Source organism: Maniola hyperantus, chromosome 4 (genome assembly GCF_902806685.2).
Source record: "Maniola hyperantus chromosome 4, iAphHyp1.2, whole genome shotgun sequence".
In the NCBI taxonomy this organism is placed as follows: domain Eukaryota; kingdom Metazoa; phylum Arthropoda; class Insecta; order Lepidoptera; family Nymphalidae; genus Maniola; species Maniola hyperantus.
Window position 1 is genome coordinate 6028674 of NC_048539.1, and position 22310 is coordinate 6050983.

Genomic DNA, 22310 nt, shown 5'->3' on the forward strand with positions numbered 1-22310 from the left:
AGAGTCACCGACATAGTTTTACTCAAAGAGTTACAAACCTGCGGGGTGATTCGCTGACTCTATGTTTAACACTGAATGATATTCACCTATAGTACGTGACAGGTCGATTAGGCAATCGGGGTATGATACCCCGATTGCCATGTCGACCTGTCGCGTACCTACTATAACTCATATTTTGAAATTGGTTGGTTCTACATTGCTGCTTTACCAGTGATACTAAAATAATTTTTCGTGAAAAACCTACCTAGAGATATTTAATTAAATTGTATTGAAAGGCATTTACGCTACCTACCGACTACCGTTTTTATCGGAAACCGATATCCATTTCCGTACATCATGAAAGTTGAAACGTTTATTCAGTTGAGCCTGCCAACTGACCCGCCTCTATTATGCAGCTTGTCCGAGGCAAGGCAAACATTAGCAAGTAGCAACATAGTAGCGATATTGATTTGCTGTCACTGCCAATAGTTGTCGTAAAGCTTGGAACACACAACGTGCGACGTAAACCACACGTTAGGACGTCACACTGAACGCGCGCATAAGTGCTCGGTTTGTAGGATTGGTTAGGGTAAATGGGATGTGTACTGGGCATACTGTTCATACAGCGCGGGAGATTAGAGATCCCCGCAGCCGCGCCTCAGTTCGTAGTTCGTACCACCAAATAGATCGACAAATCACCCACTGCGCTACTTCTTTTTTCACGGCAACCCTGATACAAGATACCTACTAAATAAAGCACGTCAAACTGCAGCGCGCAACGATGAGCGATGGCATGCGACTGACTACAGGAGCGCGACTACTATTATACACGTTTCGAAGACGAACGTCTTTATATTACAATTTCTAGAAGTCGCGTTGGACACGTTTCCCGTCGCGCATTCTCTTTGTTTTGGCCTTAAATAAACGTGCTGACCTTTAGCTCCGATTGGGTAGATACTAATTGCTTTCCGATTGGACTCGAAATCGCTCGCATCACCAAATCAATCATATTTATATATTCATACGATGGTTATCTATCACATTTTCTTTTGATAGCTAAAATGCTGTACCTATATATCACATTCGTTCAAATTGGAAATTTAAGTATGATTTTATTACTTTCGGCTGCGGCCCTCGACCCACGAAAGCATACATTTAGCTGTTACAATGAGTTCCTGAAAAAAATTATGTTTACTTTATAGTCGTTGTCGTCATCTTAATTCTTAAACGTTCACTGCTGGATCATTGTAGGGATTTCCACTCTAGGTCTTGAACTCGACTACGACTCGCTTGATGTCGCCTGTCCTCCTATCGGCTACCAACTATCGTCGCGCTTTCCGCTGCGGGGTTGAGGAGTGGTGACCCCGACCCTCTAGCATCTTGACCTTAATCATATTTTAAACACAGTAACTTAAGCATTAATAAAATATGCTTTTTACCTAAATTATTTTAGTTCGCAAAAGAAGAGCAATACAAAGTATAAAATAGTAATAAGAAAAGTTGTGTAGGTTACATTAACATATATATCAAGTTTCCTCAAAGTTTTGTGAGCTTTGTTTACCAAACATAAGGAGGAGGTAGACGTACGAACTGTTTCAAATCTGAATATTTTCCTAGTTGTTCCGGTATAGTTACACTAGTTAAAGTCTTACCTAATAACTTATTCAATTTATAAAGAGAAAACGATAATTTTTTACGTTTACTATGAGTTTTTAGAAATATATAAAAACTAGCTTATGCTCGTGACTTCGCCCGCGTGGACTTCATTTTCAAACCCCCATTTAACACACTCAGGAGTGGAATTTCAAAAAATCCTTTCCTAGTGGATACCTTCACTTTACCTACAGAGAACACACCCACCAAATTTCATGTATCTAGGACCAGCTGTTTAGATGTTTAGGCTGTGCGTTGATATATAAGTTAGTCAGTCAGGACTTTAAATTTTATATATATGGATACTACGTTACTCCACGCGTGACATAGGGATGACATTTCTTTGTTTACATATTGAATGACGTCACATCATGGCTGACAGCGTTTTCTGCGTTTCAAATAAAAATAAAAACTCTATTTTTTAAAATTGGATTTATATATCCATCCTGCGTTTTTAATAATTGTTATTGATATATTTCGTTGTCTTAAGCAAAATACTATAATAAATAATCATTTATTGGACGAAATTAGATATGAGTCAAGTAGCCTATTAAGATCACTGACAGCCCATCGGAACACAAGGACATGCTTGTCGTTGGAACGCTGGCCGTCTTCTTTATTTCATTGCAAGTTAGTCCTTTACTGCGAGCTCACCTGGTTGTAAGTGATGAGGTAGTCTAAGATGCAAGTGGACCAATTTGGAAGAGTAGGTATGGCAGTTTAAAGACTGCACACAAGTAAGCGTAATGACGCAATGTAGGGCGCTTTTCAGCACGTTAGAACGGGCGGATGGTACAACTAAAGAAGGTGCCGCCACCCCCTTTGTGGCTAGATGAGATAGGCTGAAGACAGAGTTTGTCCAACAGTGGACGTTGTCACTTGTCATAGTATTGTTGATGATATTGATGGTTTTCGATCATTTAAAGTTATCCTTGGTTTATGGGTTCAGTACTTATTCTTGCTTATATTTGTTTTTCTTTGTTGCAGATGAAGACGAACAGAGTAAGAGGCTACCTCCGCCGACACCCATGAAAACAATGACATACACAGTACGTGTTTCTCTACATTATATTAGAAATCATAGTCCAATTAGTCAAACAGCCAATCCATAAACCTTCAACTCATAGGGCCTTCCCAAGAAAAAACTCAAGTGTTTTGTCTTGTCCAAAGTATGACAGAAACGTATTTAAAGTTTAAACCATGTGTAAGTAGTGTGTAAATTTTTATACTTGTAGTAGGCTTATCTCATGCCTGTCATGCAGTATTATTTATTTACACTAAAGTATGATAATGTTAATTGCAAATGTTAATCTGGGTGACAAATTAATTATTTGAAACTTGTGCTCATCTCATGCCAGTCATGCAATATGAAAGCATTTTTGACCGGCCCTTCTGAGCATAACCATATCAAGTGATAACATGCGCTCCTAGTATTACGTCTGTACTTTGGCGCCGGCACTCGGAGGTAGTGGCGATAGCGTCGATTGCGCTTGTTTCAACTTTCAACGTTAACCCAGTCTTTACGCAAAAGGTGATTGAACTTTGAAGGTCCGAATGTGGCCTTACTTTGCATCCGTGTGTCTGAGAACACAGCCGTTTTTTAAAAACAATATGCACATGCGCTTGTAGCAACATTGTTGATTTTGGAATTTACGGACTCTCTTGCCAAAGTAGAATTTTTCTGCATTAATGATACGATTAAAAGGGCTCTGCCCTCTTGCCACCATAGATATTCCTGCGCTCATTGAGATGCCAAGGATTAGACGGGATGATGATGAGCAAGAGACTTGATGCATTGACGCTGGTTCCCTGGGAACGAGGATGGGCACGCAACATCTGTTGACACATTGGCCCCGTGTCTAACAGGGAGAAAGCATCAAGACTAGGAGCCGTAGGGATCTCAGTCATCCAGTTGATATTTATAGTATTTGTACTGCTGGTCGATTGCGGAAAAACTGCATCAATACAATCGCAATCGTTGTGATTGGCTGAATTTTTGGTAATCTTGTTGCAACAATACATTGTAGCCAATAGTGAGCGAGCATCAACCAATCAGAGGTGATTGCGATCGTGACATTGTAGCTGTCATTTTTCTGCAATCGAGCAGTCGGCTACATTGTAATATTATGGTAACCTTGCCTTATGTCGTCGACATTCCATCTACACGCACGAAACGTTTTGTGTCATCATTCCTTATACGCATGGCTTAGGTTTGGAATACTCTTCCACGATCAGTGTTTCGTACCAATTACAATCCGGGTATCTATAAAACAAGAGTGAATAGGCATCTTCTAGGTATACGCGTCCCATCTTAGGCCACATCATCACTTTCCATCAGGTTTGATTGGGTCAAGCGTTTGCCTATACCTAATGAATTTTTAAAAAAACCTGTCGGGGGTGATTTTTCGTAATTTACACTTGTCATTGTCGTAGGTGCGAGATCGAGACACGCTGCCGTCGTTGGCGGCGCGCTTCGACACCACGCCCTCCGAGCTGACGAAACTCAACCGACTCGCCACGCAGTTCATCTTTCCCGGACAGACGCTACTAGTGCCGGACAAGAGGAAAGGTGAGCCATTATTATACTTCGTTGATACCACAGAATTCTACATAAGGCGTTCATTGGTATCTGTTTTGAAATTTTGGGAAAATGTGGTTAAGACACATGACACAATGTCTAAACTAAATTGACAGGTCAAAATGTAGTCCTCTTTCTGCATGGAGCGTTATGAAAGGGTGGGCATTTAGATCTGTAATTTTAGTCTGGTTTATGGGTTAAGTCTAGTCAAGAGTTAATGCCCGCAAATTGCTAATGCGCGTGGCCGCCATTTTAGTGATGTCAGCGCTAGACTGAAGTTTCGAGCTGATGGTATATTTTTATTTCGGCTTACGTCAAAATGACGTCATTTCGATATTAATGAGACATGGTTCCAGCGCAATAGCAATTTGCGGGACTTATAACACAATTTAACTACGTGTATTGCTAATTTTTGGCGATTTACAAAATAATACTGAAAATGTATCATGAAATACAAAACTGTGTACAGTATGCGACAGAAAATAATGTACATAGACCTTTAGAAACAGATAGATGCTCTACAAAACCGCTATCTCTCTTCGTCTTGTCGGTCTCTGTCGTTGATACCGACAAGACGTCACATAGGTATAAGTAACCGAGAAAACGCTCTACAAAGCCGTAAACTCATTCTGAACTCGATGCACATTATTTTCTGTCGTGTACTGTACACATACTTATCTTTGGCAACCAAGGCAACGTAAATTAAACTGTAACAGCATGTAAATACGTCTTTTTTACAATAACGCGCATTGATGCTTCTCTACTAGTTTTTTAATTGATGAAAAGATTGCTAGACTAATAAAACCTTACGTTAGAAAACGGACATCTACAATGTATTTTATATTTAAATATTTATTAGCACAACCAAAAATTGTTACATCTATTACATACTTAAATCTATGCACACACAAACATTATTAGATGTATGTACATAAGATCTTCCTCCCCAGTTTAATTTTTTGTTCAGTCTACGGCTTTCACAGTTTCCAAACCCTACAAATGCTGGCTTCATTAGGAAACAACGCCTTCTGTAGTTTTATAGACAACTCATACCGTAACCAATCTCTCTCTTTGCGAAATGGCCTTCGGTTGATGCTTTCCTAATAGTTAACTCGGACAAATTAAATGTTTTGAATCGATTAAGTACCATTTCAGTAAGTAGCTACAAAAAATTTCAGAAAACAATTTTATATCTTTTCAGTTTATTTCATAAAAAATATGACATATTAATATAATATGACTTAATATAAACATAAAATGCTGATGCAGTATCCAAATTAGCACATTAGTTTTGATGAGTCACATATTTTAGATATAAAATGTCAACATCTTGATGAAGATAACTAAAAAAAAATGTTTTATTTGTCTTTGAAAAACTTCAACAGGTCAAGTTCAAATTATACAGGGTTACAGGAAAATAGGACACGATTCCGTTAAGGGGTCATAAATAAATAAAATAAATAAATAAATAGCCATTTATTTCCAAAATACATAATTACAATTGTTATCTAAGTAGGTACATTATTAGATTATTTGTTATCTGTCTAGTTTGTAAGATCTATATAAATTTCTTATGTCATTGCTTCAATTAAATTATTATACAAAGTTGGTAAATTATTTATTAAAAATTAAATTAAGTTATTTCATTGTTATTATTATTACTTTCCATTAATAGTTATCAAAAAATTTAAAAGATATAACATATTATTTAAAACAAAGGATGCACCTATTATTTAGTTTGGTTGTATTAGTTTATATTTTGGGTACCCATCTTTGGGTGTAGGCCTCCTCCATATTGCTCCACTGTGATCTCTCCGTGGCGAGTCTCGTCCATGTCGGTCCTGCTACATCCTCGATGTCGTCCCTCCAGCGAGCGCGCGGTCGCCCACGCGGCCGCGTGTGGTCGCGCGGCCACCAGTGTAGTACCATCTCACTCCACCGACCGTCTCTTGCCCGAGCCACATGGCCCGCCCATCTCCATTTAAGTTTACATGCGAGCTCCGCAGCGTCAGTAACCTGTGTTCTTTTTCGAATATCCAGGTTTCTCTGGCGGTCACTTAGTTTTATGCCCAACATGCTTCTTTCGGTCGCCCGTTGAAATATTTGTATTTTCCCTATTATTCGCTTTGTTAGCGCCCAGGTTTGACATCCATATAACAATGTTGGGAGGATTGTAGAGTCCATTGCCTTCTTCAAAGATAGTGGAATTTTAGACTTAAGGGGTCATAGTACAGGACATTAGCTATCAAACGACCCCTAAAGTGCTTATGCGAAAGTGTATCGTTTTCGAGTTATTAATTTTTTTATTTTTTTCTTGGTAAAAGGGTGTTTGCCACTTTAAAAATTAATAAAAAAAAGGAACAATGTATTTCAGCAGATTTTTTTTTATTTCTTACTAGTACATATCCTTGTTAATAATAAACAGTTATAAAACTAAAAAAATCTTCAAGCATTTAAAAATTACAGCCCAAAAACTGTACAAGTTTTCGATTTTTAAATTTAATTCTTTGAATAACTTGCAAATTTTCTGTAAAAATTACTATGGCACTTATCCTGCGGATTATTTTAAAAACATCTACGTTTCGTTAGCTATCCATTAGTACAAAAAAATTACAAAAAACATCATAAAATCAAGAAAAAATTACACAACAAAGAGACCAGGTAGAAAATTCTAACAAATGCTATTGCCAAAGAATTAAATCAGAATCAATGTAAAAACGAGTTTAATGCAAAATAGTTAAAGATTATTTTTAATGAGGTCAAAAGGTAAGCTAAAATCAGTCAAGTGCGAGTCGGGATCGCACACGAAGGGTTCCGTACCATCGTACAAAAAATAACACTTTTTATTTATTTTTTATTTTTATGGCGGCCATTTTGTAATTTTTAGTATTTATTGTTATAGCGGCAATAAAAATACACATTCTGTAAAAATTTCAAATCTCTACGTATTAGGGTTCACGAGATACAGTCCACTGACAGAAAAACGGACGGCCGGATAGACGGACGGACGGACGAAGGAGCATGAAATTTTCACAAAATGTGTATTTTATGGCCGCTATAACAACAAATACTAAAAATTACAAAATGGCCGCCATAAATATAAAAAATAAATAAATAATTGTTATTTCTTGTACGAAGGTACGGAACCCTTCGTGTGCGAGCCCGACTCGCACTTGACTGATTTTAGATTTCCTTTTGACCTCATTAAAAATAATCTTTAACTATTTTGCATTAAACTCGTTTTTACATTGATTCTGATTTAATTCTTTGGCAATAGCATTTGTTAGAATTTTCTACCTGGTCTCTTTGTTGTGTAATTTTTTCTTGATTTTATGATTTTTTTTTGTAATTTTTTTGTACCAATGGATAGCTAACAAAACGTAGATGTTTTTAAAATAATCCGCAGGATAAGTGCCATAATAATTTTAACAGAAAATTTGCAAGTTATTCAAAGAATTAAATTTAAAAATCGAAAACTTATACAGTTTTTGGGCTGTAATTTTTAAATGCTTGAAGATTTTTTTAGTTTTATAACTGTTTATTATTAACAAGGATATGTACTAGCAAGAAATAAAAAAAAATCTGCTGAAATACATTGTTCCTTTTTTTTATTAATTTTTAAAGTGGCAAACACCCTTTTACCAAGAAAAAAGTAAAAAAATGAATAACTCGAAAACGATACACTTTCGCATAAGCACTTTAGGGGTCGTTTGATAGCTAATGTCCTGTACTATAACACCGTAACGGGATCGTGTCCTCTTTTCCTGTAACCCTGTATATAAAACTAATTAGTTTCAGTTTTGATAGAGTTCACAATTAACATATTATTACTTAGCATCCTTATAATTTTTACTCTCACGCCCGTGTACAAAATAAATATAATACACTTACATACGTAAAAATAAATAAACTGTATAATTAATATTATAAACATGTTTGCTTACATTACATAAAAACTAAGCGGATTGAGTATTACGCTACGTACAATTTTATGAACGTTCCAGTACAAGTTTATTGTCAAGGCACTTTAATAAAACAGAAGAAGTCGCCGCAACTTAGTAAAATTGGCAGTTTACGTGAAAGTGAAAATTTGTTGCGCAAATGCTTTGAAATAGGAATAGATACGCAATTTTTAAATCGTAGGTATTGTGCTAAAAGTGTCGACAGATACCAGTATATTACAGTCAAAATGTTATCTGCATTTGATTACGTTTTTAAATAAGTACAGAAACAGAAATGGCAGCGAAAATAATTCCTTTACAATAAAAACATAACCTTACTCGTCCGACTTCCAGCGGAACTTATGCAGCCTTGGCTGCGTCATGCAAATAAAAAACCGGTCAAGTGCGAGTCGGACTCGCTCACGAATGGTTCCGTACCATCGTATACAACACATACTATGTACTTTGATTTATTTTTAATTTGCATGATGGCCATTTTGAATTTTTTTATTATTTGTTGACAAAGCGGTAATAGAAATACACACTCTGTGAAACTTTCAACTCTCTAGTTCATGGTATACTTAAAATAATCTGTTGGGAGTCAAAAAGGCGCCTCGGGAATACGTCAAGAGCAAGTACCGAACGGGCGCCCTCCCGCGATTTGGCCCATATTTAACTGAGAGGTTGGTGGGGCCATGGGAGGCGAAGGGTTGTCCCTGATTCATGAGATACAGCCTGATGACAGGCAGACGGACGGACGGACAGCGGAGGCTTAGTTAATAGAGTCCCGTTGGCACCTTTCGGGTACGGAACCCTAAAAATGTTTCACAACGACGTCACACGTGACGAAACAATTTTTCTATTTGCACGACAAATAAAATTACAACAACGAACAGTCGTTGCCGGCATCTTGCAAGCGCGGTCGCGTCATTACATTTCCCGTCTATTTTCATTCAGTCAAATTGGCCCGCATTCATTAATTGCTCGCAAGCACCTTGTTGTAACGAACAATGTGTCCCTAATTGAAGCGATATGACTGTTTTATCTCGCGCGATAAGTGTACCGATATGATGGACATTGTGTGAGCACAGCTGTTCAAGAATGTTCAGTTTTGAGTTCCTGAAGCGCTGGTATCACGGTGTGTTATGTCGTTCATTTATTATACCTACATATAGTCTGCGACAGCTTGAGATGGCAATCGCTTGCCTGCACCGGGTTAGCGCGGGGGCTGTGCGGGTGTGCAGGCTGTGTGTTAAATGCATAGAGTAATCATCATCATGATCAACCCATCTCGACCCACTATTCAGAACGAGTCTGCTCTCAGAATGAGAAGGGTTTTGGCCATAGTTTGCAACGCTGGCCAAATACGCATTGGCAGACTTCAAACATTATGGAAAACTCACAGACCATTAGAATTCACTCACAGAGAGTTTTCATCCATATAGTTGTTACTTATCTTGATTTAAGGAATTTGAAACGCCTCTGTTTGTTTAATTGTTATATTTACCTGCTATGTTATTTAATTGTTATGTTATACTCAACCAAATTTTAATGAAACGAAGCACAGATACAGCTTACATCTTGAAGTCAGCCATAGGTCTTTTTAGCCCAGGAAAATGAAGACCTTAATCCTTATTCAACGTGAATGAAGTCACTGGCAAAAGCTAGTTAAATGATAATTCCCACATTGTCTTACTGCAAGAAGCTTCAAAGTTATGATCGGTTATAATTTCTAAACACTATTTCGTGACAACACAATAGGCTAACATCATTTTACTTCATGCAATTTTAAATGCAATCTGTAGTTAGTTGTGAACGACTGTTTATTTAAAGCCATCCACATTAATACTATAAATGCGAAAGTGTGTCTGTCTGTCTGTCTGTCTGCTAACCTTTCACGGCCCATCCACAGAGACAGGTACAGAGATAACTTGCATTCTGGGGAAGGACATAGGCTACTTTTGATCCCGGAAAATCCAAGAGTTCCCACGGGATTATAACAAACCTAAATCCACGCGGACGAAGTCGCGGGCATTATCTGGTATATAATATAAAATACACTCATATTATAACGATGTAAAGTTTGTTAGTTTGGATGTAGGGGTAATCTCCGGAACTAATGATCCACATCTGATTTTTTTTTCACTGGTAGATAATTAAACTATCTCCAAATGAAAAAGCTAGTAATACGTATAACTAAATGATGCCCGCGACGTCGTCCGCGTGGATTTAGATTTTTAAAAATTCCGTGGGAACTCTTTGATTATCCGGGATAAAAGTTGCCTTTGTCAATTTGCCGGAAAAGCTAGCAGATAGACAGACAGACACACTTTCGCATTTATATTAGTATGGAAAGTATGGATATAACAGGAGAAACTGTTTTATTTACATATCAACGCGCAGCTGGGTCTACAAACTTGTACATAGATATAGATTTTCTTTATCGGGTATCAACGTTATAAACAAAACCTACAATCCATCGCCGGTCTACTACTGAGCACAGTCAATTTGAAGATCTCAAATTGGCCTGCGGGTTTCCTGACCATATTTTCCTTCACCTTTACAGCAAGTGATATTTAATTGCTTAAAACGCACATAACTCCGAAAAGTAAGAAGTGCGTGTCCGAGATCGAACCCCCGACCTCTCGAATAGGAGGCGGATGTCTTAAGAACTAGGCTATCACGACTCGCATATTCTACAGTATAGGTGTATACACTTAAACTATAAAATATGCGGCTTTGTTATGATAAGGAAAGTCGGTACATGACCCTGGGATTTGATAAGAATGTTTTGATTGGCTTCAGATGGCGATAAGGACTCGGATGGGCCGTCTGAGAGCGGCGATAACACGTCGGAATCAACGCAAGGTGCACCCAGTGAGCCCGCACAAGAAAAAGGTGACTAATATTCGCTACTTTTATAAACAAACAGTTTTTATGTGCGCTAATCACGCAGGAAACATAACTGTACCGATAATGTTCAGTTTAAAAGCATAAAAATACTGTTCCAATCTTATACAAGAACTCTTTACAGGATTGGAAAAAATAGTTTACATTTTCATTTAATACATGATTGAAAACATATTTAAAACAGTTTTGAAACACTTTGCCTGACCCTAAATAAAGGGTCAATTGAAACTCAAAACTGACAAAGTCGTAGGTTAAAGATAGTTTAGTGACTAATCTATAATCTATACTAATATCATAAATGCAAAAGTGTGTGTTTGTTCGTTTTTGTCCATCCTTCACGCCCTAACTCAGCAACCAATTGACTTGATTTTTGGCATATATAGATAGTTGAAAGGACGTTAGTAACATAGGCTACTTTTTATCCCGGAAAATCAGAGTTCCCACGGGATTTTTAAAAACCTAAATCCACGCGGGCATCAGCTAGTTATAAATAATTCAAAAATTGATATTTACCATGAATGTTCATAAATTTTTAAACTAAGGAAAACCATGAAATACAAATAAATTTTTTTACAAAAAAAATAAAAACCGACTTCGATACAGAAACACTAAAAATTGAAAAATAATTTAATTTATTACCGAATATATTATGTATACAAGAGTTAATATAGTTCCATAATAATACTTTTTGGTGCCGGTGCCAATTAGCTTTAGCTGCGCGAATAAATGATTGTGTTTTTTACCTATTATGTATATTAAGTTTAAAATAATTTTTTAATGTATAGTAAGTTTAAAATAACCCACATTTAGCTTAATGTTGTTAGTATTTATTAAGTAATTGTTAGTTAGCTGTTAAGTATTAAGTATAACAATAAATTAATGTTACGTGTAGGTACCTATCGACTGTCGACGGCACTGGTGTACGGAAAAACTTATTTAAAGTTTATGAATGCACCAAACTTGTTGTAACCTGCAAATATTCTTCTTTAATAAATAAATAAATACAAAAAAAAAATCGTCTAGACTTCATATTTTTATGAGACTCCACAATGGCACCTCATTGGCACCGACCCCAAAAAATATTATTATGGAACTATATTAACTCTTGTATACATAATATATTCGGTAATAAATTAATTATTTTTCAATTTTTAGTGTTTCTGTATCGAAGTCGGTTTTTTTTTTTTGTTTTTTTTTTATTTCACAATTTTTAGTGGCTCCATGGAATTATGCTATGACTGGTTAAAAATCTACTGTTTACTAAGCTATTACACTGATCGCGAGCAATTTACTCTTATCCGTTGAGGAGTTCCAGTATCTATCTTCGAAGATGTTCATCAGATCTTCACCAAATTTAAATGGGACCAACTTTGAAGGATACCCTTTCAAACAAAAAAAGAATTTTCAAAATCGGTCCAGGCGTCTTCGAGTAATCGGGGAACATACATAAAAAAAAAAAAAGATTCCGACGAATTGAGAACCTCCTCCTTTTTAACCGACTTCAAAAAAAGGAGGAGGTTCTCAATTCGTCGGAATCTTTTTTTTTTTTGAAGTCGGTTAATAATCGACGTACATTTATTTGTAATCGAGAATTATTGTCAATTTGGTTGTACGTACTTACTAAAGCTGAATAAACTGAAGTATTATATACAAATAAAATATAGTATTCAATAAAAAGAACTCCAGTTTAAGCTCAGTAAAATATAAATTAGTAGTTTATATGTATCTACAAAATTTTATTTACATAATTAGGTATTCGTCGTAGTACTTACCATTTACAGATAGAAGTTGTATAATTGTTAATTTTTCATACCGAAAATGTATAGAATTATTTCCTTCGTTTATTGTTATTATTCTGAACTAAATAATGCCTGTCATGCCTTGTGGAGTTTCGTTTATTCTTTTTTAATTTGTTTGAACAACCAACATACACACGCTACCTATTGTACGTGTCAGAAATCAAGTGCCAACAAAAACTGTGCAAAATTTCAACTGAATCGGATGAACGATGCTTGGACGGTTTATACAAAATACTCATTAAATCTCAATAATTAAAGTGCGAATACTCTGTGTTATTCAACACATTTTATAAGTATTTCCGCACCGTCATTTAGTCAGATTTTCTTAACAAAAACTGAGTATTACCTCAAGGATTTTACGTGGTTACGTATAAAAACTTATGTATTTGCGTATCTATTTTTGAAGAGCTCACAGTGGCATCTTAAACTTGCTTACTATAATATTTATAATACATGTATACTTACATTTCATTTCTGCGCTATTAGTAACAAGTTCGATTTCAGTAAAAAAAATTGGAACCTAAACTTCTCAGTGCAATTCAATACGAATTTCATTACCATACAAAGCATTTCACAAGAAAGTTTGGTGTATGGATTCATATATAATACATTAAAATTTGGAATAGGTAAGCCCACCTGTGCGAAGCCGGGGTAGGACAACTGGATCTAAAATATGAATGTTAATATTTAAAACTTTTAATAAGAAAATGCAGCAACATCCAATCGATATTCACTATCAAAACGTAGAGGAGAAAGTTTATAACCGATAGCCGCATACTGCATACATACGCCTAGCTAAGCTTTGTGGCTAATCCTGTGTACATAATCACTACTCTAAATTGACAGGTCTAAATGTATTGCTATCTCTTTAATAATGCTCCTCGTGGAAAATGATGACACTAGATTTAGACCTGTCAATTTAGTTTAGAGACTACAACAGAATTAGCAGGTTTATCGAAGATAGAAATTGTAAACAAAGTGTAATTCTGTTGTTGTATTATATGTAGGTAAGATTTTGTTATCTGTTCAGTGATTATATTGAAAAAACGCGCCATTTCACGTGCTTTAAGAAAAATATGATACCGATCGTGACTCAGTGCTATTTCAGCGATTGCTGAAAATTTATCGCAATAAGGTAGTCACTATTAAAGTCCTCTGCCGATTGGTCTCAAAGATTGTACTGACTGTAAAAATATTTAAATAATGAATTTAACCTTGATAAAAGTATTATCATATTTTTATTTCGAAACAACGGCTGAAAAATCTGGTTGAAAGTGTTGTGAAATACTTTAGGGATATTCAACTGAATGTCTTTCTGTATTCGTGTTAAGGGTCAAGTGTTAACCGTTGTACTCTACATTGGGTATGATGTTTGCAGAGATCCTCGATAACCTGCGGCCCGTGTCGCCGGACACCCCGGCCAGCAGCAGCAACCCACAGCGGTTCCTGAAGATCAATGTACGGCACATAACGGATGGCCAGGTAAATCTAATCAACCCTTACTATTACAATACTTCTTTAAATAAAATACTTTTCGTATGCGTCAGGTAATTTTAAGACAATTTGCTCTGAGTCTGGGGGACTGGTTAAATATTAAACATTTTTGAGCTCCAAATTCCACTCAAATGCTTAATAATTTTAGGGATGACTAGATATTGTTATTTTTTGTAACTGAAATCCTACAATTCGAAATAAATTCTAGAACTTAATAATAAATTCATTTCAAATAACTCTAATCAAATAAGGCACCGATTGATTGCCTTATGGGAATGCCAAATCGCGGCGGCGTTGTTTTTCAGGCAGGGTGGGTACAAGAGTTGGCCGAACCAACTACAAATAATTTAGAAATTATAAATTGCCAAATTGCCAATTGGAGACTGGAAATTCATTTGTAAAACTGTAGGGACCAGACAGGTCGTCAAAATAATAACATTACTGTTCTTGTTGTAGGGCGTTGTTTCCGGGGTATTGCTAGTTACACCAAATGCAGTGATGTTCGACCCTAACGTGTCGGACACGCTGGTGATGGAGCACGGGCCCGAGTCGTACGGCGTCATCGCCCCCATGGAGTACGTCGTCAACGCGGCCATCTTCTACGACATCGCACACATGCGCACGCACGGCCCCGATCACAGCGCACACAAGTGAGATAATCTTATATCTTCTGTTGGTGATGGAGCACGGGCCCGAGTCGTACAGCGTCATCGCCCCCATGGAGTACGTCGTCAACGCGGCCATCTTCTACGACATCGCAGACATGCGCACGCACGGCCCCGACCACAGCGCACACAAGTGAGATAATCTTATATCTTCTGCTGGTGATGGAGCACGGGCCCGAGTCGTACGGCTACAAAAGGCTCACTCCGCAAAGATGTTTTAACGAATATCGACTCTTGCTACTGACGAGGCAATAAAGTTCGATTCAAAGTTTTGTTATTATTCATGTAAATTCTGTACAAGGTTGTACAGAATTAACATGTTTGAGCAAAACTAATGCAATTTAAATGCTTAGAAGTAATGATTGATGTGTTTGAACTTTTTATCGCGATCATTTTAGCCTTTGCTAATAATTATTTACGGACGTACTGTGATTTACAGAACCGAGACAGCTGAAATCTACTACATGAATAAAGCTGAGCACTCGCCCGGCAAGGATTCCCTTCTAGTCAAAGTGAGTTTAAATTATTATTTATATTATCTGTTCAGTAACCGTAAATCGTAAAAAAAACTTACTTTTTATTCGAGAGTTTTGTCCATATAAACTTTACACCGAATGACAAAGAATAGAAACCACGTTTCTAACAATTATTATTCGAAAATAGAACCACAACTTCACATCTGTTAAACACGTAACTTCAACCAATTAAACTAGCGTAAATTGCAACAGGCCTGTATGGTGTGGCATGCATCATTGGCCGCTGCCGTCATTGGCCGACTGAAAGTGACAGGGAGCTACAATTGAATTTAAGACGAGTGCGATAGAGTATAATATGCACCACCTGCCACGGTAGAGCTTGCGTTACGACATATTGGAACAAATATTTCTATGCTTTTTCGTTCACTGTTTACACTTTACAGCTTAATTTTTCCTTATTCGGGTGGTGTAAAATCGTTTTTTCTTCAGGACGAAACATTCCCCGAGCTGCAGGCGGCCGGGGAGGCCGGTGGCGCGGGCGGCGAGGGAGTTGAAGAGCGCCCGTCGTCTCTCGACGCGGAGGAAAGGGGCGGCGCTGCATTCCCCAAGGCATTTGACCGCGATCTCGTCACTCCCACACCTATCCACGTAAGCATTCATCATCATCATCATCATCATCATGATCAACCCACCGCCTTCTCACTACACACTACACAATATAGAGCACGGGTCTCCTCTCAGAGTGAGAAGGGTTTTGACCATAGTCTACCACGCTGGCCATGTGCGGATTGGCAGACGCGTAAGCATTAGTTTGTTTTAATAGAGTTGCATCTGCCGAGGTCACCGAACAGGAAAGGTCTCGTTAATCGCAAAATGGATAAAAAACTGCTAAATAAACACTAATTGGGTACATAAGTATGTATTTGATGTGTAAAATGTGCTTGTTTTTATTGTAGCAGCAAACGACAGAGGACAGGCGGAAATCTTTACTCGATCATCACTGGGCGATCCCGAGCAAGGATAGAATGTCCATCGACCAAGGAAGTGAGGTGAGAGTTTATTTGCTGCATACCCTCAGTAACGCATGGGATAGAAATCCTGCGTGTGGATGTGTGGATTTGCGAACTGCTGAAGACAACTTTTATAGGTCTCAACTCTTTCATGAAAAACTCTTATTGATTATGCAGTTAAAAATACGTTTACCAGTAAGTCTGATTTAGATTTTATGTGCACATCAAATCATTGGCAACTTTTTGGATCTAAGTTTTTATCAATTTTTTTTTATTTGCTTGAATATGGAACATGGTATTGATTTGTAACCCATACAAACTGTTTATTTAAAAAAATGTTTCTTGACTTTAGTAAAATAAGGAGGTATACGAAGATGGAAAACTTGGGATGAATTTTATAAGACAAGAAGATGTGTGACAAGATTTTAAAAGTATATAAAAGGAAAAGGTGACTAACTGACTGACTGATCTATCAACGCACAGCTCAAATTTCTGGACGGATTGGACTAAAATTTGGCATGCACATAGCTATTATGACGTAGGCACCCGCTAAGAAAGGATTTTTGGTAATCATACCCCTAAGGAAGTGAAATATGGGTTTGAAATTTGTGTAGTCCACGCGGACGAAGTCGCGGGCAAAAGCTAGTTTTTAACTAAGCGTGAAGCTTGTGCTAGGAGTGGATACGAGAATAGTGCAACGGGTGGGGTTTTAATCGCCGACCCTTCAGAATTCAGTCCGCTCCTTAACCTTTGAGCTATTGAGGCTTTTATATTATTTTAATTGCCACAGGTGTCGTCAAGCGCAGATCACGGCAAAGAGGAAAGTTTGGAAGCGTCGGTCGCGGATGGCTCTGTTGAGGAGCGCGCGGGTAGTGTGGAGGGCGAGGGAGACGCGGAGGGGGAGGGGGAGCCCGAGGAGCGAGCGGAGCGGGGGGATGCGGCACACCTAGTGAAACTTTCCTACCACGACTCTGGGATCGATATCCGTGAACCACTACTGCACGTTACGCCCACTAACGCAAAGAAGGTAAGTCTCGACAAAATACAGAAATAATGCAACGGGTGGCGCAAGGGGTTCATAGGTCATTCGCGTCACGTGACCAAATGAGCCTGGCCATGGCTCGCGCTACAATGTACTGTAAATGGGGGAATAGATTCTCCATAATTAGATTGTAATAGTAATTCGCGAAAGATTTAGTTTTGAAGAGCGTGCAGAGCGAGACAGAGACAGGTAGAGGGAAGGAATGCTATGCCTTACCTCAAGTTTCAATACGTAACACGTCAGTCGCAAAAGGATCCGTTGAAGATCATGCCGTTAGTGCTAAGGATACACGAGATGTTAAAACCAGAGAACGAGTGGATTCCGCTCACACAGTGAGCTCTCCTATCCCGATTCTGGCAACAATACCGATCGTGCCTCGGAACTTCCTTGCCTTTGTAATCAGGACCTATCAGGGTAGATTCGTGGTAGACGGGGGTTTAAGGGGCAACTAAGATCCCCTTAATACTTTATAACCTGAGAGTTCCTAAGTTTGAGCGAAGATTGAGCTTGAAATGAGTTTGAAAATCCTTCGAAGTTTGAACCTCAAATCTATTTTGATTTGCAATTTGCAAGTTGCATCATACTTACACCTTGTTAATTTTTGGCACAATTTGGCCCATCACAGTTTTACACAAGGGCATTTATTTGAGCTATATGAATTATTTTAGGACCGCTGTTCATTAGATCACCAGGATTATTACCATGAAATCGAGACCATATACGAAATCCCGGAGATGGATTCCTTCATGTACGATTGGCACCGCGACTCGATGTACGAGTCCATGTTTTTGAATTGTTTCCACGTTGATCGACACGACGTTGATATGATGTCTTGTCCTTCAACCGACGAGGTGAGAAGGGGGCATTCGGTTATGATGTATCTGTGGTTCATGGTCCAGCGATATCTACATTGTCTGTAATTTGGTGGTCTTTGTTTTGTCCTCATATATATAGTTGTGTCGGTTTCTTAAGTCCTTTATTATATAATTAATATGTATTTCTGTTTCGAAAGATTTCTTTTCTGTTGATTACTTTTCTCCATTATACTGTCTCTGTTTTCCTTTCGTTTCTTTTTTTAAATGTCTATATTTTACTGTCTGTAATGTTTTTGTAAATGTAAGTAATGTTAAACTATTTCACTTTTGATCATTTTTTATGTACAGTCCATGTTTCTTATTTGCGGATTCGGTATTCGTGGTTTCAGATTCGTGGAGTCAGATGTAAAATGTGGCTGAAACTTTTGTTTCTTATATAGCTTAATATTAAGTATAGCTAATCTAAATCTCTTCCACCAGACAGAAATTCTAGAAAGCCATATGTGGATATGTCTTAAGAATCAGTGAATTTCCAGGTATACAGTGACGCAGATATAGTTCTTTCCGCGGATTGGGTACCGCCAGTATGTTTGCCGCGGACCGAGCCACCTCTCTCCGCGCCGCCGCTGGGTGAGAACGAGAGAGCGGTGCGCAAGCCTGCAGCCGTGTCTTTCTCGCTCGATGGAAACCAGAAGGAAGATCCTGGAAAACCTGATAAGAAAAACAAGGTATATTTTTATGTCGTGTATGTCAATCTTGGCTTTCATTTTATTTAATAAATCATTTCAGTGTTATTCTCCGGGATGTAAGCCATCTCTGTAAAAATAGATTGTGCCCACGAATTCGTCCAAATGAATTTAAAATCATTTCAGTGTTATTCTCCGGGATCTGAGCCATCTCTGTAAAAATGATTGTGCCCACGAATTCGTCCAAATGAATTTAGGTTTATATAACGTCCTCTGTCCGTCCACATGGGATCCAAGCTATCTCTGTATCAAATTTCGTCAAAATCAGTTAAACGGTTGGTCTGTGAAAAGCTAGTAGACAGACAGACACTTTCGCGTTTTTAATGTTAGTATGGACACAGTATAAAGAGAGACAGTGGTCCGACGCCTTTGGTCTCGTGGTAAATGATGACCACGGCGACCCTTCAACATAGAGCCCTAACTACGTAGGTCAGTTGGGGTCGCTCCTTCGTCCCGCACTTACCGCACGATTGCTCTGTCTAGACGGCTTCGGCTGTGTGTATTATACCTAGTAATATCCTTACTATATGGTACGGATATGGATTTGATTACGTATTTTCCCTTGGCAGATGTTGAAACGTCTGTCGTACCCGCTGTCGTGGGTGGAGGGTCTGACGGGCGAGGGCGCGCCCGCGCCGCAGGCCGACTCGCTGCCGACCTCCGCAGACAGCCATAACTCCTCGTCCGTGTTCTCCAAAGTATTCAACAGGTAACCACCACTTTCCTCTATGGTTTATACTACCTATTGTCTGCAACTTCGTCCTATAGCCTAGCCTGTACCTACATCACTCGAGGATAATGTAACTATCTATCAATGAAAAAATGTTCAGAATTGTATCATTATTTCCGGATAATCTCCTACATACAAACTCACAAACTAACAAATATTACCTCCTTATAATATTAATATAAACTAGCTGATGCTCGCGACTTCGTCTGCTTGGATTTCGGTTGTTTAGAAAGCCCGCAGGAACTCTTTGTTTTTCCGTTACTCATTGTGGAATGACATGATCGGCAGAAGCGCGGCTTGGCGTCGTCGCAGTGTAACGTCTTCAAACAGTTTCTTGTATTTCAACTTCTAGGAACTATAGTACGCGACAGGTCGAGATCAACCGCGCTCGTTCGCAATGGATTAGTACGAGAGTTGTGCGGGACGTTCCCTCCTCGATTGCCATCTCGACCTGTCGTGGACTATTCTTTGATGTGACGGTCGCGGTGGTCACGCGTCGCTGCCTTGCGCGCTGTCCAAGCCTTTCTTTCTATCTGAGCAAAATTTTGTCGTACAATAATGCATTTATAGTTCCTATATAAATAAAGGTTACGTAGTTAAAGTAATTGAAACGGTAAGAAAGTAAAGTAACGCACAATATTGGATTGAAGCAGGCGTTATTTTTTAGTAGTGATGCATACGTTAGCTTATTTGGTCATAACCAGCTGGAACCAAATACACTAACACAATACAGATCTATCTATCTGGTTCTAGCAGATCATAGCAAAATGAGGTTGCTTTTTTTGTTATGTAAAACACAATACTTTCAAATAAGTACTTAACAAAGTAATAATACTGCACAAAATTAAATTGATGAATGACTTATCGATATTTATTTTAATATTTAAGTATTAACTTTATATAAGTATTGATTAATTAGCCGTTTCTTTTTATGATTTTTACGTTTACACAACTCGCCTGACCTATGACGTGTACTTTGTTCACATTTTAAGACTAATGTTATGCAAAGTTACGTTTTATATAAACACATTTCCTGACGTTACCAGAATGTTTTATATGTAGCCATTATTCTGTACACGTAGTATTTTACTAATAAAGTAAATCCTGGTGCTCTTATAACCTAATCTGTAACACGATCCTACCAACCATACGCACACTTGCACGTTCAAGATTAAAAAAATAATAATGTTGCCATTCTAAATTTTCCCTTTGCTACCATGGATGCTAACCGGGATGTACCGTATATGCTGACTCCGCTTCGTTCATTGGCTAACAGTTCACCAATGAACCTAGTGGAGTTTGGTACTGGTTTGTTCCTGAGTAAAACGCCTTCAGAGGAGGCGCCCCATGAAGTCCTGTCTGGGTACGTGAGCCCACCGCTCAGAATCAATGTGCCACTCCGATATGTGTTGCCTTGAGGAAATCTGTCCAGGCCACATTGATACATCTGTAGGATAAGTGAAAACAAATCTCGACCGACTGGATACATTTCGATTATCAAAACACTATAACGTCAGTGTAAGATGGACCTGAATTCCTTCGTTTTAAGGTTCAAGTTCGTCCATATCTCCATCGTCTAAATATCCAGCAGCGCCCCAAAATAAAAGTAAAAATTGGTCGTACTAAATGAACTTCTTCAAGGCCCGTACTGTATTAGCGTTGCTTCGGCCTTGTAAGCGAAGCAGAACGATCTAGATAGCAGGAGGCTGCTTAAGAGGACACGGACAAGGAGGTACTTCTTCGAGACACTCACCACCTCGTCGCCGTCGTCGAGTTGTCGCCTCGTCGTCGAATAAACGACTTTAAAAAGTCCATTTTAATCTGACTTCATAGTGTTCTATATCTCGCCATCTATCAACGTTATCAAGAAGTACAAAGTAATAAGGATAATGTAACAATACTTTTTTATCATAGACCAAAACTTTTTCCCCACTTTCGAAAACTTTTTTGTACAGTATGTGTCAATGTGGTCTAATACGTTTAGCCTCCTGTTTGTACCCACTTATACTTACTATTTATTAGGCCCACTGACATGTGTTTGTTATTTACTGTGCGTTGTGTTTATTGGTTTTTGAATGGAACATTTTGATTCTCGCCCTAAATTCAAATTTCAAATGAACCAAGTGACTAACCTAATTTAATATTTCAACTCAACTAAGTCAACTCAACATATAAAGTTAAATTTATTGATAAGTTTGAAGGATTTTTTTGAATAATGGACCATCCAAGATCCAATTTGCAAGTTTTTCAATTTTAAATGTGAACATAATGCTAAGTGGCATGATGTATATGTGTTAGGAATATTAGAAATATGAAAAATTAGATACCTACTTATTTAGAAAAAGTGTCCCGTTTGTTACCTATTGTTATTGCACTGGCGGTGTGCCGATTCGACACGCTTTCCTAGACTAGACCAACCTATTGTTCTTGTGAAATTACTGTTTGTTTTAAATTTTTCTAAAAGAGACGCAT

The 22310-nt window shown here is 38.0% G+C and overlaps 1 protein-coding gene across 10 annotated transcripts in view; it reads left to right on the forward strand.

Annotated features, from left to right (window-relative positions):
- The window catches only part of mtd (TLD domain-containing protein mustard), a 114437-nt gene that overhangs the window by 52721 nt on the left and 39406 nt on the right, over positions 1–22310 (forward strand). For 2 of the 10 annotated variants that reach the window (XM_069498205.1, XM_069498208.1), the window contains exons 1-9: positions 15035–15152; positions 15459–15531; positions 15985–16143; positions 16452–16544; positions 17296–17532; positions 18216–18398; positions 18899–19090; positions 19678–19817; positions 21115–21201. In XM_069498205.1, coding sequence (XP_069354306.1) covers positions 15073–15152; positions 15459–15531; positions 15985–16143; positions 16452–16544; positions 17296–17532; positions 18216–18398; positions 18899–19090; positions 19678–19817; positions 21115–21201 — 1244 coding nt within the window. In that variant the 5' untranslated portion in view covers positions 15035–15072. Of the gene's footprint in view, positions 1–2619; positions 2682–4065; positions 4202–10956; positions 11050–14238; positions 14343–14810; positions 15005–15034; positions 15153–15458; positions 15532–15984; positions 16144–16451; positions 16545–17295; positions 17533–18215; positions 18399–18898; positions 19091–19677; positions 19818–21114; positions 21202–22310 lie in introns of those variants that run through there. The other 8 variants (XM_069498207.1, XM_069498210.1, XM_069498212.1 and 5 more) reach the window with 6 other exon arrangements.